General features: G+C 57.2%; 1 protein-coding gene across 1 annotated transcript; it reads right to left on the bottom strand.

Annotated features, from left to right (window-relative positions):
* Positions 1–476: 476 nt before the first annotated feature.
* niban2b (niban apoptosis regulator 2b) lies at positions 477–16,929 on the bottom strand. The gene is given in 15 exon segments (XM_057033495.1): positions 477–1,818; positions 1,939–1,962; positions 1,965–2,049; positions 4,245–4,352; positions 4,748–4,861; positions 5,569–5,724; positions 5,789–5,976; positions 6,142–6,304; positions 6,399–6,503; positions 7,462–7,577; positions 8,367–8,534; positions 9,873–9,978; positions 10,050–10,178; positions 10,935–11,065; positions 16,443–16,929. Coding segments are annotated over 15 exon segments (2,334 nt in total). The 5' UTR covers positions 16,498–16,929; the 3' UTR covers positions 477–1,132.
* Between the last annotated feature and the right edge of the window lie 858 nt (positions 16,930–17,787).

Consider the following 17,787-nt stretch of genomic DNA (forward strand, 5'->3'; position numbering starts at 1 on the left):
TGGTTTGGGAGGAGACCCCTGAGAGAAACCTTCATGTTGGGTAAGGGTTATGGGAGATGTTCTGTTCTCCATCACCTCCAACCCAGCACCTTCCTTGGTTGGTTCCTGGGCTCCTCAGTGACGTGTCCACAAACCTGTCCCGTGGTCGCAGACTCTACAGGTGAATCAGCAGGTGAAGGTCTCGGGCAACCATTTCAGCCTGTCACTCACGTGCACTCACGTGCACAGTTGACTGAGCTGCAGGTCATTAGCAGCCTGTACATTATTCTATAGGCTACGTCTCTTGATCCCGTTACGCCCTCTAGCGGCGGACGGATGACATGGACACGGGGACACAGGAAATGAGGTCACGTCCGGTCTCTTCCTCCTGACCCCATTACGACTGTTATTACATGGTAACAGCCACGCTCGTTACTGATGCTAATAGAAACGTCATCGCTAACTCATCTTCCAATAAAAGACACTTGACAAAGGGAAAAGGGAAAGAAGGATTTATTAGCAATGACTTCATCACACAGGTAAAATGAATCTAAAAGAATGTTGGTACAAAAGTGGCTCCAAAACAATAAATAAAGAGGCGGAGCCAGGCCATAAAAGGAAGTAAAAGGGCAGCGGGACGGGTCGGCAACCATCCGTTTAAACATCACATACACAACATCTCTTTATTCAGGGACAAACTCAAGCTAGTGTCCCTCATCAGTGTCCCTCCGTCCCCCTCCTGGGTATGACGTGAGGAGGAGGAGGAGGAGGAGGAGCACGTTTCCGGCCTCCTGATGACCAGCTGGAACCCGTTCAGGAATTCCCAGGAGGAGTTTACCAGCATCATAGCCCTCCGTCCACCAGGGTGCTGGACACTAGGACAGGCTTCCAACGGACAGGACGTGTCCACCGTGCTCACAGTGACCAGTGTGTGTGTGTGTGTGTGTGTGTGTTTACTGGCTGGAAAGCTGTGAAACCAGAGAGTAAAAACTGTAAAAACGGTCCCGTTCCGACAGGAGGACTGGGGAGGAACCTCTGGAGGAACCTCTGGAGGAACCTCTGGAGGATCACTGAGCTCCTGCAGCAGTCTGGTCCCCTCCAGGCTGGGGGGCTGGGGGGCTGCTGAGCTGGTGGGGTCCCCTCCTCTCCCGCTTCACCCGCCATCGTGAGGGGAGGGGGGGAGCGGGGGCCGAGGACCTTTCTGCAGCGCCTGTGGGGGGAGGTGGTGGGAACCTCTGCTCCCCTCCAGGTCTGAGGGGGTGTCTTTGTCCTCCAGGACACCTGCAGCTGTCTCCCCCTCCAGAGGTTCTGAATCTTTACGCTGCTCCTCGGGTTGGATCCGTTTCTCCTCCGAGACTGAAGCACTGGACAAATCTGGGGGGTTGGCAGCTTCACTGTGCACCTCCTGCTCCTCCTCCTCCTCCTCCTGCCCCACCTCCTGCTCCTCCTCCTGGCCATCCTCCTGCTCCTCCTCCTGCTCCTCCTCCTGGCCATCCTCCTGCTCCACCTCCTGCTCCACCTCCTGCTGGCCATCCTCCTCTGGGATGTCTCTGATGGACGGCACCTCTGCTCCGGTCTCAGGGGACGGAAGGTCAGAGTCCTCCACCTGGATCATTGACACCACCTGCTTCATTCTCCTCTTCTTCTGGCCCTCTCCACCCTCCTCCTCCTTCTCCTCCTTCTCCGGGCCGTCCGTCTTCTCCTGCCCTCCTCCGTACTCACCGGCCCAGTCGATGGACGGGTTGTCTCCCAGGAGGTGCAGGCTGGGGTCGCTGTTGCTGAGGACAATGCTGTCCCTGTACAGGTTGTGTCTCCTCTGGACGGCTGCCTCCTTCACAGCTACACACACACACACACACACACACACACACACACACACACACACAGAGACACACACACACCTTTGAGCATAATAACTGTAGTAGAACTTCTTCCCAGAGGGACGAGCAGATCACCGACCCATCATGATGTCCTTCGTCACAGATGCAGCACCACCTCCTCAAAGATGTTCTCCACCAGGATGAATGGAGAGAAGTCCTCAAAGATCATCTCCTGGAAGCGGAGTAGCTCCTACACACACACACACACACACACACACACACACACACACACACAACACACACACACACCACACACAGTTCACCGAGCCGTCAGCTGCAGGTGGCCACTTTGAAACATGAGCTCTTTATGGTCCTCAGAAAGATTATTTTAAATGTTTAATGCAGCACAGCAACACAGCAGCAGCAACAACAACGCAGCAACACAGCAGCAGCGCAGCAGCAGCACACACACAGCAGCAGCAGCTACAGCAGCAGCAGCAGCAGCAGCAGCGCAGCAGCAGCTACAGCACAGCAGCAGCAGCAGCAACAACACAGCAGCAGCAGTAGCAGCAGCAGCAGTAGCAAAACAGCAGCAGCAGCAGTAGTAGTAGCAGCACAGCAGCAGCAGCAGCAGCAGCAGCACAGCAGCAGCAGCAGCAACAGCAGAGCAGCAGCAGTGCAGCAGCAGCATCAGCAGCAGCAGCAGCAGTAGTAGTAGCAGTAGCAGCAGCAACAGCAGCAGCAGCAGCAGTAGCAGTAGCAGCAGTAGTAGCAGTAGCAGCAGCAACAGTAGCAGCAGCAGCAGCAGCAGTAGTAGTAGCAGTAGCAGCAGCAGCAGCACAGCAGCAGCAGTAGTAGCAGCAGCAGCAGCAGCAAGCAGTAGTAGTAGCAGTAGCAGCAGCAGCAGCAGTAGCAGCAGTAGCAGCAGTAGTAGAGCAGTAGCAGCAGCAGCAGCAGCAGCAGCAGCAGCAGCAGTAGTAGCAGTAGCAGCAGCAACAGTAAGCAGCAGCAGCAGCAGCAGTAGTAAGTAGGCAGTAGCAGCAGCAGCAGCAGAGCAGCAGCAGTAGTAGCAGCAGCAGCAGCAGCAGCAGTAGTAGTAGCAGTAGCAGCAGCAGCAGCAGCAGCAGTACGCAGCAGTAGTAGCAGTAGCAGCAGCAGCAGCAGCAGCAGCAGCAAGCAGCACAAGCAGCAGCAGTAGTAGCAGCAGCAGCAGCAGCAGCAGCAGCAGCAGCACACAGCACAGCAGCAGCAGTAGTAGCAGCAGCAGCAGTAGTAGTAGCAGTAGCAGCAGTAGCAGTAGCAGCAGTAGCAGCAGCAGTAGTAGCAGCAGCAGTAGTAGCAGCAGTAGCAGCAGCAGCAGCAGCACAGCAGCAGTAGTAGCAGCAGCAGCAGCAGTAGTAGCAGTAGCAGCAGCAGCAGCAGTAGCAGCAGCAGCAGTAGCAGCAGCAGCGACAGCAAGTAGCAGCAGCAGCAGCAGCAGTAGTAGCAGCAGCAGCAGCAGCAGCCAGCAGCAGTAGCAGTAGCAGCAGCAAGCAGCAGCAGCAGCATTAGCAGCAGCAGCAGCAGCAGCAGCAGCAGTAGCAGCAGCAGCAGCAGTAGCAGCAGCAGTAGCAGCAGCAGCAGCAGCAGTAGTAGCAGCAGCAGCAGCAGCAGCGCAGCAGTAGCAGCAGCAGTAGCAGCAGCAGCAGCAGCAGTAGCAGCAGCAGCAGCAGTAGCAGCAGCAGCACAAGCAGTAGCAGCAGCAGCAGCAAGCAGCAGTAGCAGTAGCAGCAGCAGTAGGCAGGCAGCAGCAGCAGCAGTAGCAGCAGCAGCAGCAGTAGCAGCAGCAGCAGCAGCAGTAAGCAGTAGCAGCAGCAGTATAGTGCAAGCCAGCAGCAGTAGTAGTAGCAGCAGCAGCAGCACACAGCAGCAGCACAGCAAGCAGCAGTAGCAGCAGCAGCAGCAGCAGTAGCATAGCAGCAGCAGTAGTAGCAGCAGCAGCAGCAGCAGCAGCAGTAGCAGCAGCAGCAGCAGCAGCAGCTACAGCAGTAGCAGCTCAGCAGCAGTAGCAGCAGCAGCAGCAGTAGCAGCAGCACAGCAGTAGCAGTAGCAGCAACAGTAGCAGCAGCAGCAGTAGCAGCAGCAGCAGCAGCAGCAGCAGCAGTAGCAGCAGCAGCAGCAGCAGTAGTAGCAGTAGCAGCAGTAGTAGCAGCAGCAGCAGCACAGCAGCAGCACAGCAGCACCATGACCTCACAGCAACAGGGCTAAAAGGAGCTGTAGATCAGCCATTAACCTCAAAGCTGCATAGCCAGCATGTCTGTGTTGCCATGACGATGGTGGACATGAAGCACAGGAAGACAAGACACCTAAACGAGCGTCTTCCTCATTAGCTTTTTCACTCATTAGCTTTCCTGCTCCCGCACCACTCAGCGCCCCCTGGTGGCCGTGCCTGGGGGGTGGACTCACCGAGAGGCAGGAGGGGCTGAGCTGCTTCAGCATGTAGGGGATGAAGATCTGGAGCAGAGCCTCACGGAAGAAGCGCTTCCTCACCGAGCTGCTGTCGTAGTCAAACTTCTGATGGCACACAAGCACAGTGGAGACAAGTCCAGCATCAGGTACTGGTTAGACTGGTTGGACTGGTTAGACTGGTTAGACTGGTTACCAGCCCTTCACCAGGCACCAGGGCTGCAGCTCCCCAGGGAGGATGAGACCTACTGGTCTCTGTAGCCCCCCGGGGAGGATGAGACCTGGACACCTCTACGCTGGTCTCTGTAGCCCCCCGGGGAGGATGAGACCTGGACACCTCTACGCTGGTCTCTGTAGCCCCCCGGGGAGGATGAGACCTGGACACCTCTACGCTGGTCTCTGTAGCCCCCCGGGGAGGATGAGACCTGGACACCTCTACGCTGGTCTCTGTAGCCCCCCGGGCAGGATGAGACCTGGACACCTCTACGCTGACATTGTTCTACCTTGAGGACTCTGTCCTGGCAGCGCTGGACGGTCTTGCAGAGCTCCTCGGTCCCCTGGGTCTCCAGGCTCTGGTGAAGGATCTGCTCGAAGGTGTAGACGGCGTTGTCCATTTGCTGTTGTTGAGCAGGAAAATCTGAATCAGCGTCATCACCAGGCGGCTTTAGGAGTGTGTGAAGCGTCTGTGTGAAGCGCCTGTGCGAAGCGCCTGTGCGAAGCGCCTGTGCGAAGCGTCTGTGTGACGCGCCCGCGTGAAGCGCCCGGGTGAAGCGTCTCTGTGTGAAGCGTCTCTGTGTGAAGCGTCTCTGTGTGACGCGCCCGTGTGAAGCGTCCGTGTCAAATGCCCGCGTGAAGCGCCCGGGTGAAGCGTCTCTGTGTGAAGCGTCTCTGTGTGAAGCGTCTCTGTGTGACGCGCCCGTGTGAAGCGTCCGTGTCAAATGCCTGTGTGAAACGCCTGCGTGGAAGCGTCCGTCTGAAGTGTCTGTGTGGAAGCGTCTGCGTGAAGCGCCTGCGTGACGCGCCTGTGTGACGCGCCTGCGTGAAGCGTCTGTGTGGAAGCGCCTGTGTGACGCGCCTGCGTGAAGCGTCTGTGTGAAGCGTCTGTGTGAAGCGTCTGCGTGAAGCGTCTGTGTGAATCGCCTGCGTGAAGCGTCTGCGTGAAGCGTCTGTGTGAATCGCCTGCGTGACGCGTCCGTGCGACGCGTCTGTGTGACGCGTCCGTGCGACGCGTCTGTGTGACGCGTCCGTGCGACGCGTCCGTGCGACGCGTCCGTGCAACGCGTCCGTGTGAAGCGTCTGTGTCCGACCGCAGCAACAGCATCACCTCTCTCATGAGGATCTGGGCCCTCTGAACGAACACCGAGGGGCTGGAGACGTCGAACCGCTGCTGCAGACCCTCCAGACTCAGCTGCTCCACCTTCTCGTAGCAGCTCTGCATCTTCACAGGGTGGAAGGCCAACATGGAGATCTTGTCCATGTGCTGAGGACAGGAGGACAGGGTCCGTGAGACACCTGCGGGTCTCCTCATTAATAACAGTCTGTACCTGTGCCACCATCTCCTTGGTGCCCTCATTGATGATGTTCTTGCTCATGTCCACCAGCTCTTTAAAGAACAACTCGCGGACCTCAGAGAAGCCTCGGCTGGTGGGCTCCATCAGCGCGTCCAGGATGGAGCTGATGTAGGGCTGGATGCTCACCTTCAGCAGCTTCTCAGCCTTCGGAACAACCGCCGCTGAATGGAAGGAAGGATTTCAGAAGGTTTCTCACGGATCAGGTAAGTGGGCCAGAACATAAAACCAAGGAGCAGCTGGGTGGCCAACAATGCTCCTCCACCAGGTAAGGAGCCTCGCTGGGTCCCGTCAGTGCTCAGGGACAAATGTGCAGCTCTGATCCCAACCTCTGATCTTGCTGCTCAGATGCTCCTTGGATGAGATGATCTGGTCCATGTCAGTGCGGATGGAGGCCTCCAGAGAGGAGCGGGCTGCTTCACACCTCTGCAGCAGCTCCTCATACTGGGCGAGGCACCGTCCCTGCACCAGACTGTAGACGGCATCACTGATCTGAACACACACCCCCACACACACGTCTTCAGTCCATCTGTGGGTCACCTGATGACTAGAAGAAAGAGAAGATGCTGATGGAGCATTTTCTTACCAGCATCCAGCTCTTCTGCCTCTCGTGCAGTTTCCCCTTGAGGCGGGGGGAGATGAGGTCCCGCAGCTCAGAGAGGAGCGTCTCCATCACCAGGTTGGAGAGGATCTGGAGGAAAACACCCCTTCCTGATTCATTTGTTGGGTTTCTGTGCACACACACTCACACACACACCTGAGACACACACACTCACACACACACACACACACACACACACACACACACCTGGCCACCATTCAATGCTAACTGTTGCTAAGTCGGGGCTGATCCGGTGCAGCTTGAGGGACCTGTTCGGTCTCTTGGCTGCAGCCGTTATGCAGATGTTAACAGTGGGCAGATGTGTTGTTTTTTACAGCACCTCTAACACTGCAGAGAGTCACGTGAGATGTTCCAACTCGTTCTGAACCTGACTGGACCGCTGTGAGACGCATCACAGAATCTAGAAGGTTCCTGTGTGACCAGCTGATTTTACAGCCTAACCCTAACCCCTAACCTCTAACCTCTAACCCTAACCCTCTAACCCTAACCTCTAACCCCTAACCTCTAACCCTAACCCCTAACCCCTAACCCTCTAACCCTAACCCTCTAACCCTAACCCTCTAACCCCTAACCTCTAACCCTAACCTCTAACCCTAACCCTCTAACCCTAACCCCTAACCTCTAACCTAACCTCTAACCCTAACCCTCTAACCCCTAACCTCTAACCCTAACCCCTAACCCTCTAACCTCTAACCCCTAACCTCTAACCTCGAACCCCTAACCTCTAACCACTAACCTCTAACCCTAACCCTCTAACCCTGACCCTAACCCCTAACCTCTAACCCCTAACCTCTAACCCTAACCCCTAACCTCTAACCCTAACCCTCTAACCTCGAACCCCTAACCCTAACCTCTAACCCTAACCCCTAACCTCTAACCCCTAACCTCTAACCCTAACCCCTAAGGTGACTGAGAACACTGGGAACACACACACGTGGACGCGAGTCCTGTCTGAGACATCACCAGATGATCCCACAGAGTTCTGCCGGTTCCTGTCAGTCACTGAGGACACGTGGTTCCTGCCTACCTGTGATGGAGCTCCACACATCATCTCCCATGTACCATAGTGCCCTTGAGCTTGGCGGTAAAGTCGCACAGCATCGGTAAAGGCTGGAGTTTGGACTTTATCCTCCTCTGGTAAACCTGTGAAGCAATGAGCACAACACCTGTTGGAACCTGTGTGTGTGTGTGTGTGTGCGTACGCGTGTGTGTGTGTGTGTGTGTGGTGTGTGTGTGTGTGTGTGTGCGCGCGCGCGTGCGTGTGTGTGTTTAGCTTGTGCAACAGCCAACATTCCGAGTGTTGTGTGGGAACGCGAGTGCAAACATTCCTGAAGGCGTGTGGCGTCCAGAGGAAGCTGGTGCCAGAGCGGCGTGACAGGCAGGTGTCTGGAGGTTCCCAGCTCAACAACAGGCTGTTGGGTCCAATCTTTGGACTCTGTCTGTTGCTGCCAGCGTGGAGGTGCATCGGTTGCTCAGAGACCTGCTCGGGTTCATGGTTGTCCACACAGACAGACGTCCAGCTCCAGAGGCGTCTGATGAGTGGGACAGTTTTCATCTCCATCAGGTTCTAAAGGCTCCAGGCCTCTAGGGCCACAGCTCCGCCCTGGTGCTACTGGGGCAGGTACAGGTCCCAACACCTCCCACAGTCCACACTCTGGTCTTAAACACTCAGGAACGTCCTTCTGTGCTGGAAAAGGTTTTCTTCCGATTTTAGGAAGTGTGAAAAATAAAAAAGTTGGCCAAGAAAACCTGCAGGACAGTAATTCAGTTGCTATGGAAACATTTCTGTGTCCAAAATGAGCCGTTGTTGAGCCCTGCAACCATCAGAGACCTGCAACACCGGGCGGCTCCTGTTCCAGCCCACACCACGCGTGAGCTGTGAGGGTTAGGGTGTGTGTGTGTGTGTGTGTGTGTCTGTGTGTGCTTCCTCACCATCATTAGTGTGTCTGATGCAGTCCTGCAGGACGGCGTGCCACTTCTTCTGGTCTTTCTCCGACACCGCACAGAAGTAGTGATGACGAGCGTAGGGGTGCCAGAGGATCAATGGGAACTGGGTGGCACACTTTAGGAAGGCCGAACTTCCCGTCTTGGCTTTTACACCTGGAACACAACCATCTGATTCATGTCTCTGGCCTTCACTAGCAGGAAGTTGAGAACAACTGCTCATTTCCAACCACGACCTGGTCAGAGGCCCCGGCAGAAGCAAAACCAAGACCAGGAACAGTACCAGGAACCCAGGATACAAGTGAAGAACCACCGAGGAGGCACCAATGAAGTCAAAAGCATCGCAAACAACTCCTGGACTACAGAGACCAGAAGGGGCATCAACACATCCAACAGTCAGAGGTGGTGAAGGAGCTGACAGTGGAAGGCTGTTCTCCCATGTCGGGTCTTAGAGAGCAGTAGACTCCACCGATGGAGTCACCTGGGGTGGAGGGAGTCACCTGGGGTGGAGGGAGGGCCGACGGTCACAGTGGGGACTGGAAAACCCCGGGGACCACCCAGTCTGTTAAGAGAACCCTTGGAGGCCAATTACCTTGGCAGAAAGAGGCCTAGTTACAGTAGAGGAACCCCAATCTGGCCTTAGCTTTGGAGAGGCAAGGTGAGGTGACCAGCCTGAGACCCCGAACGGCTCCGACGGAGACCCAGGTGTTTTTCTTGACCTCTTTATCCCTTTTTGGGCTGAGGGGAAGGATGTCGGAGGCAGGTACACCCCAGAATTCAGTCACCAGCTCGTGGCAGGGCGCTTGGGGGTTCATTAACCTGCTCAAGAGTACCTCAGCAGTGCTCCAAGGGTGTCCTGGCACCTCCCCCTACGATCCAAACACCCCCCAAGACTTTGCCTGTACTAGGGCTTGAACCCGAGGCCCCCGGGTCCTCAGAGCAGCCCCTACAGACTGAGCTAGCACCCGTTCCTGATCAAATCACACACATTTGGTCTTCTGCTGGTGAGACACAGGTGAAGGTGATGATGGTGGTATCATCAGCATAGAGGCGTATCCAGGAGGCACAATTAGCCGTGGCTGCCATCATTTACGCAGGTGGAGAAAGAGGCTGGTCCAAGAGGGAACCTCGAGACACATCTTTAGAGAGGTCAAGTGGATCTGACACCACTTTTTCTGGCTTCACTCAACGATGAGTTGACCTTCTTATTTAGGTTTGGGTCAAAGGTCAAGCTGAGCAGCCTGTTGGGAGCAGCGAGGAGTTTGGTCCAACTGCTTTCAGTCCGTCTAGGGTGGTTTAAATGCGTAAACACAGGTGGTGCACGGGGACGTGAGCACACACACTGCACAACGCTCACATACAACACGGTCATCAGCATCTTACTCTGACAGCCAAACTCAAACCTTTGTCATTCCAGCGTCTACTTAGCAACCATATGATGGGCGAGTTCAGCATTCCAACGGGGACACCTCCAGTCACGTTTAGGTAGCTCACCTGGCAGGCTGTCAGCCAGCAGGTCCAGGTAGTCCTCCAGAGACGTGAGCACCTTGTAGCCTGCACAGTTGATGGTTCCTTTGGGATGTTGGCCTTTGTCATGGACCTGGAAAATAAGAGTTATCATGACAAAGCAGCATCACCGCACGCACGTTAACGTGCACGTTTTGTGCTCACAGCTTTGCTGTCATAATAGCTGATACTATAGGAGTCTGGAACAAACAGGAAGCGGCTCCTCCATCTCTTATTCTCCTCCAGGTAGTGAAACAGCGAGCCGGAGAAGATGGACTTGTTCTCCAGTGGAACCTGTGGGTGAAGGGGGGGAGAGGTTGGAGTCTCAGACGAAGAGCTTAGACGTCAGGTTAGCGTCCCTTCTTCAGGAGAGGGTCACGTCCAGCGACACTGGTCCATATTCAGAGCTCTGCTGCGTCAGCGTGCTGCCGATGTGCTGATGAGCATGGCACACATGAGGCGGAACACAGGTCCCACAGCAGCCAGCAGGCTCTCTTCCTCCCAACCTCCTGGCCTAGTTTCAGCCTTTCTGTTCCACCTTCCTCAGAAGCGTCCCCAGGTGTCAGGTGACTTGTCTCATCAGCTGATGCTACAGGCGAGGACGTCATCGGTCCATCGGGCCTCCTGCTACGCGGTCCTCCCCCAGGACGGCGACAGCATGGAGGCCCCCCCCCCTTCCTGGATGGTTGTCCTCCACACTCCTTCACTGCGAAGGAGTCCTCCCAGCTCGTTGTGGGATGTGAAAGGATGCCGAGTGTGCCGTCCTCGGGGGGACAACAAAGCCTGGTTTGTTGTGACATCAGCTGAGGAGCTACGTCACCACCTGATGGTTCTGATGGTGACGGTTCTGAGGAAGGTGGGAGAGATACGCCAAACTGGTGGGGAAGGTAAAGAGATCTGGTTTTGTCCATTAAATCCAACAAAGAAGGGAAGTGAATGCCAGTAGCTGGTGGTAGAGTTAGCATTATGGTGGCTACCTGCGGCCGAGTACAGGTTCAGTACCAGTTCAGACCCAGTTCAGACGGGTCGGACTGTGCTGGGCTACGTTACCTTGCGCTGTAGCAGCTGGGGTTGAGGACCACCTCCTCCTTCTATGACAAAGCGGATGTTGTTGAAGAGAGCTACTGCATACTGCTGCTCATAGAGACGCCTGAACGCCGCCATCAGCTCGCCGCTGCGCGCTAGAACACACACACACACACACACACACAGGCACACACACACACACACACACAACACACACACACACACACACACACACACACACACAGGGTGAAATTTAAAATATACATTTTTTTAACCAGCAATCTTTGAAGTTAAAACACACGCGATACATTTTTTGGTCTCCAGTGAAAGAACTCCTTATTAGAAAAATCATCACTCTTGCTGATTTTAAATCGGGGTGACTGGAAGTTCTGCGATGAAGGGTAGATGGCAGATGAAGGACCATGGACCCTGGCACGGGTCAGGTCCAGCCCGAGTCAGAGCCCGACTCCTGCAGCTCCATCTCAGAACACCTGACTTCAGGCTTCCCATCATGGACGACTGCAGGGTGGACGTGGAGTCAGACGGCAGTCCTGAGCGACCCAGAGACCCCCAGAGCAGTCCCCATGCCGGGATACAGCCTGGACTGCTACGTGGTCCAGTAAAACCAGTGGTGTGAGCCGTCTGTAGACCAGAACAAGTGGTGTGTGTGTGTGTGTGACCTATAGAAGAGAGAATCTATACGACCATATAATGTGCAGTTTATACTGAAGCGTACTCGGTTGGGGGGCATCAGCCCCCTTCAGTACATGGGGACTGAACTCTGGAGACGCTTTCTTTGGACCTGAGATTAGCCAACAGCTAATTGAGCTGGGGCCCGGCAGTGCTGAGGGCAGCTCTCAGCCCTAACGACCCTAACGACCCTAACGACCCTAACGACTGCAGCCTTGGTCACGGTGGAATCTTTTCCAGCCAACAGGACTTTCATTCACGCTACAGCTCGTCTGATCAAACTACTGACTTTGGTCTTCAGAGACAACCATTTAATACCAGAGCTTCTCCCCACCCCCTCCCCATGTCTCCTTAACAAAAACATTCCAGTGAGAGACCCACAGATGGACTCATAAATCTAACCCGTGTTCCCATCAGAGCCAAGGCCCGAGGAGCCGGTCCACATCTACATCTGAAAACCACACCAAACCACTCTTCGTTCACCAGTTCAGTGGCATCTGATGTTTCACTCAATCAGCTCGAGCTGTCCCTTTGCCCAGCAGGGGGGGCACCAGTCTGACCAGTGAGGCCAGAACCACTGACATGAGCCGGTTGGGCTCTGGAGGGAACCTCCTGGCCAGGTCTTTGTGCCGTGTCTCTATTCCTGCTCCTGAACCAAGTTGAACAAGTCTCTGCTCAAAAGGAGTGTGAGTGTGTGTGAGTGTGTGTGTGTGTGTGTGTGCGTGTGCGTGTGTGTGTGTGTGAGAGAAGGCGAGAGTGCCACACCTCGCCACACACAGCTCTGTCCAGATCACCATGCCGTGAAACCTCTGCTAGAATTTCCTGTTTCCTGGCCCCTCACCCACTGACCCAGTCAGACAGCAGTGGGGGCTGTGGGAGGAGCTGCCTGCCCCCCCCCCCCCCCACTGCTGTAAAGAGGGTTGCTGGTTGATGAGATGGAGAGGAGAACATATCTGGCAGCAGCCTCCTACCCTGGTAACACATGTGGCACTACTGAGGATGCCTCTGGGTCCTGGCACCAACCAGGACTGTAGGCTGGTATCGACAGTCCTGGTTGGGGCCAGGACCCAGAGGCGGTCTCCAGTTGAGTCTCCCAGTGCTGCACCAGTGGGTGTGAACTTCCTGACTGAGCCGTGATGTAAACGCTCAGGAGCAGCCCGTTTTAAACAATGACATCACGCACGGCGAGGACTGACCACAGGAAGGAGAACGTTCCGGAGGAGCTGGATCAAGATTATACCCGAGTCAGCCCAGAAAAGGGTTCCATTCCCGCCCCAGTTTCATCAGGAGTCCGGATCAGTTCGTGAGCAGACTGGACTCAACATAATCATCATGAACCAACGATCCAGGTCAAAAGGACCTTCAGGTGGAGACCCAGAGGTCAAAGACACCTGACCAGACAAGGTTCTGCTTCCACATGTGAAGTGACAGAGGAGATTTTCCAGAGCACAAGTAAAAGTCAGTGGGGACCTAAAAGACCTTCCTGGACTTCAGGGTTACGGTTGTTAGGGGAGAGGTGCAGCAGACTGGAGAGGAACGGGGGAACGGCCGATCAAAATTCCACCATGATCCAGATCAACGGTTTAATAGATTGTGTTGTTTTTAATCGCTGTTCAGTGTACTGGTCCACTCCCTCGCCGGTCCGCTCCCTCGCCGGTCCGCTCCCTCGCCGGTCCGCTCCCTCGCCATCTGATCCCTCGCCATCTGATCCCTCGCCGGTCCGCTCCCTCACCTCACCGGTCCGCTCCCTCACTTCAACGGTCCGCTCCCTCACTTCAACGGTCCGCTCCCTCGCCCCTCCGCTCCCTCGCCGGTCCACTCCCTCAGCGGTCCGCTCCCTCACTTCAACGGTCCGCTCCCTCGCCCCTCCGCTCCCTCGCCCCTCCGCTCCTCGCCCCTCCGCTCCCTCGCCCCTCCGCTCCCTCGCCCCTCGCCCCTCGCCCCTCCGCTCCCTCGCCCCTCCGCTCCCTCGCCGTCCGCTCCCTCGCCCCTCCGCTCCCTCGCCCCTCTGCTCCCTCGCCCGTCCGCTCCCTCGCCCCTCCGCTCCCTCGCCCGTCCGCGCCCGCTCTCTCCCCTCCCGTCGCCTCGCTCCCGCTCCTCTCCCGTCTCCCTCGATCATCCCATCCCTCGCCCCTCTGCTCCCTCTCCCTGCCTCGTCCGCTCCCTCGCCCCTCCTCTCCCTCGCCCCTCCCTCTCCTCACTCACCGTTCCACTCCCTCGCCCCTCCGCTCCCTCGCCCCTCCGCTCCCTCGCCCCCCCGCTCCCTCGCCGTTCCGCGCCCCTCGCCGTTCCGCTCCCTCGCCCCTCCGCTCCCTCGCCCCTCCGCTCCCTCGCCCCTCGCCCCTCCGCTCCCTCGCCCCTCCGCCCCTCGCCCCTCCGCTCCCTCACCGTTCCACTCCCTCGCCCCTCCGCTCCCTCGCCCCTCCGCTCCCTCGCCCCTCCGCTCCCCCTCCGCTCCTCACCGTTCCGCTCCCTCGCCCCTCCGCTCCCTCGCCCTCATCCTCTCCCTCTCCCCTCCTCTCCCCTCCTCCCCTCGCCCCTCCCTCCCTCTCCCTTCCGCGCCCTCACCGTTCCGCTCCCTCGCCCTTCCTCTCCCTCGCCCCTCCGCTCCCTCTCCCTGCCCTCTCCGCTCCTCTCCCTCGCTCCCTCGCCCTCGCTCCTCTCCCTCACCGTTCCGCTCCCTCACCGTTCCGCTCCCTCGCCCGTCCGCTCCCTCGCCCCTCCGCTCCCTCACCGTTCCCTCCCTCGCCCCTCCGCTCCCTCACCGTTCCGCTCCCTCGCCGTTCCGCTCCCTCGCCCCTCCGCTCCCTCGCCCCTCCGCTCCCTCGCCCCTCCGCTCCCTCACCGTTCCGCTCCCTCGCCCCTCCGCTCCCTCGCCCCTCCGCTCCCTCACCGTTCCTCTCCCTCACCGTTCCGCTCCCTCGCCCCTCCGCTCCCTCACCGTTCCGCTCCCTCACCGTTCCGCTTCCCTCACCGTTCCGCTCCCTCACCGTTCCGCTCCCTCACTCGTTCCGCTCCCTCGCCCCTCGCCCCTCCGCTCCCTCGCCCCTCCGCTCCCTCACCCCTCCGCTCCCTCACCCGTCCTCATCCCCTCCTCTCCCCCCTCTCTCCTCGTCCCCTCCGCTCCCTCGCCGTCCGCTCCCTCGTCCCCTCCGCTCCCTCACCGTTCCGCTCCCTCGCCCCTCCGCTCCCTCGCCCCTCCACTCCCTCGCCCCTCCGCTCCCTCACCGTTCCTCTCCCTCGCCCCTCCGCTCCCTCGCCCCTCCGCTCCCTCGCCCCTCCGCTCCCTCACCGTTCCGCTCCTCACCCCTCCGCTCCCTCGCCCCTCCACTCCCTCGCCCCTCCGCTTCCTCACCGTTCCGCCCTCGCCCCTCCGCTCCTCGCCCCTCCGCTCCCTCAACGGTCCCTCCTCGCCCCTCCGCTCCACTCGCCTCCGCTCCCTCGCCCCTCGCCCCTCGCCCCTCCGCTCCCCAACGGTCCACTCCCTCGCCCCTCCGCTCCCTCGCCCCTCCGCTCCCTCGCCGGTCCGCTCCCTCGCCCGTCAGCTCCCTCGCCCGTCCGCTCCTCGCCCCTCCGCTCCTCGCCCCTAGGCTCCCTCAACGGTCCACTCCCTCGCCCATCGCCGTCCCTCGCCCCTCCGCTCCCTCGCGGTCCGCTCCCTCGCCCGTCCGCTCTCGCCCCCCGCTCCCTCGCCCGTCCGCTCCCTCGCCCGTCCGCTCCCTCGCCCCTCGTCCCTCGCCGTCCGCGCCCTCCCCCTCCCGTTCCGCTCCCTCGCCCCTCCGCTCCTCGCCCCTCCGCTCCCTCGCCCCTCCGCTCCCTCACCGGTCTGATCAGTCATGCCGAAGCTGACCTAGCGGAGGTTGATGGGGAACTCAACCATGACTCAGGCCCTGCACACTCATCAAACATGACTCAGGCCCTGCACACTCATCTTTATCACAACCTCCACAACACGTGACGGCACAGCCATTAATCACCACCTTCATACCAAAGCACTGAGCAATGGACCTCTGACCACCTCCAGCAGCCCTCATCACAACTCAGGGAAAGAACTGAGGCGAGGAGGAGGGGGAGCAGACACAGAAGTCCGAACTGATCTGAGCTGCAGAGACGACAAATCAAGGCCTGGAGAAGGTTTCCATGAAGCCTCCCACTCTGAAACATTCTTCACATTCTCCAACGTGAAGTGATAATCTTGAGATCAACAGTCTCCAGAATGTCTCAAAGATTTGAGGAATCAGTGTTTTGTGGAACATCACGTCAAAACGGGAAGGTCACACTGGATCAACAGGAAGAGGTCACCATTTAAAGCAGAAAGAAAGAATTCACTCGATACACGGGAGAAAGACTTTGACCTGATCCTCAAGGTCAGAGGGATTAAGAAGGAGCTTCTCCTTCAGTCAGAACAGATTTAAAGAACAGACACATGCTGGCAGTAGAAGATTGGGTCAAGTGACACCAAACCTATCGGCACTACAAGGTTCTCCTCTGAAAAACCATTTAGAGATTTCTCTTCAGAACCTGACGTGACCTATAAAAGCCAAGAATAATCCCCCAGGAGCGAGGGTCCCTCTCTGATGTGTGGAGAAATGTCTCCTTTAGACTCACGGACGTTAAAGAAGACAAAGTTGGAACCCATGGAAACTATCTGGAAGATCTGCTAAAGCAGAGAGATTCTCTTCCAAAGGAGGGACCTCTCCACTTTTAGCAGCCCAGCTGGCAGCACCAGAACATCAGTGTGGCTCCTCCAGAGTCCCGGAACCGCCTGTAAAGCTGCCAGGACCGCAGTGACAGCAGCTCGATCCCCCTAAAGCTCCACACAATGTTCACACAGCTCCTCACCTGCCACAATCTCCCGCTTGGCTTCATCCAGGTGACTGGAAACCACGTCCCCCATACTGGGAAAAGCTAAAAGCCACAGGAAAAGGGGCTCGGCCGGGACACAACTGGTACCGAGGAGAAAAGCAGGAAATGCGTTCGAACTCCTGTTAGACGGGCTCCCGCCTCCTCTGCGACGGAACCTGGAGCTCCTGGACCGCGAAGACGTGACAGCCACCCGGACGACACGCCGAAGAGCAGAGAGAAAAAGTCCGGACGGAAAACCAGGTTGGACCGACACCCCCAGCGAGACCCGCCCTTTTTAAAGACCTCCACCTTCTAGCGCTGCGTTCACGGCCCCGCCGGGAGTTGGACACGAGCGCTTCCACAGATGCGGGCGGCGGGAAAAGTCTCCGCAAGTTATTTAGTTTACTGTGAAGAGAATTGTTCCGCCATTAAAGTCCTTCTAGGAATTGGGTCTGATGTTCCACAGGAACTCACATCAATGGGATCAAAGCAGATAAAAGCACAGCTTAGAAATTTAAACCAGCTGATCTGAAACAACCAGATCTTCTTCGAGGATGGAGCACAGGACACAACCACAGGTCTACTTCCTCGAGAAATGCTCCATATCCTTATTTTCTCTGTAAAAATTCAAATTAAAGAGGACTTGGGCTCTGATCTGTCCACGCTGTCCTCAGCCCTCGTCTTCCTGCTGCTCGGCCATTTTGAACTGGCCCAGAACAAGTTCAACACTTGTCTTTGTGAAGCTTTTGTAAATTTAAAACCAAACACAAATGTCCTCAGTGAGAAGACCTCACCTGCTGTGCTGAACAAACAGTCCGGCAACAGAGACGCAAGACGAGGACATTGGGGAAAACAATGAAGGACGGTCTCTTCTGCCCCACAGGAAGGGCAGCATTGAAATAAAATGATCAACATCTAAAGTCCCACAGAGGACTCTCCACTGAGGACAGCCACCTTCTTAAAGAGCCAGGGTTTGTCGAAGCACCTCCACTCGACAAGGCCCTGTCCCCCCGTGGTGGACAGCCAGTGGAATCTGTCCCTGAAGAAATCTATTAAAGTAGCCTAGAGCTGGGAGCACTGGTGTGAGGGGGGTCCACCACCAGCATGTGGAGACCAGATTATTAATCACCTCTATATGACATGAGGGCAACAGCCACCAACAGCCACGTCCTCGGACAGCCCATAATGTTAGGCCAGACCCAGCTGAGGTGGGGGCCACAGCATCACCCGTTCATGTACAATAGAGCTAACATCTGGTCAGGACCACCAAACAGATGTGGTTCAGGTGTGATCCCAAACATGTAAACATGACATGATCTCATACGTTGAAGACATTTTATAG

Source organism: Takifugu flavidus, chromosome 5 (genome assembly GCF_003711565.1).
Source record: "Takifugu flavidus isolate HTHZ2018 chromosome 5, ASM371156v2, whole genome shotgun sequence".
Lineage (NCBI taxonomy): Eukaryota > Metazoa > Chordata > Actinopteri > Tetraodontiformes > Tetraodontidae > Takifugu > Takifugu flavidus.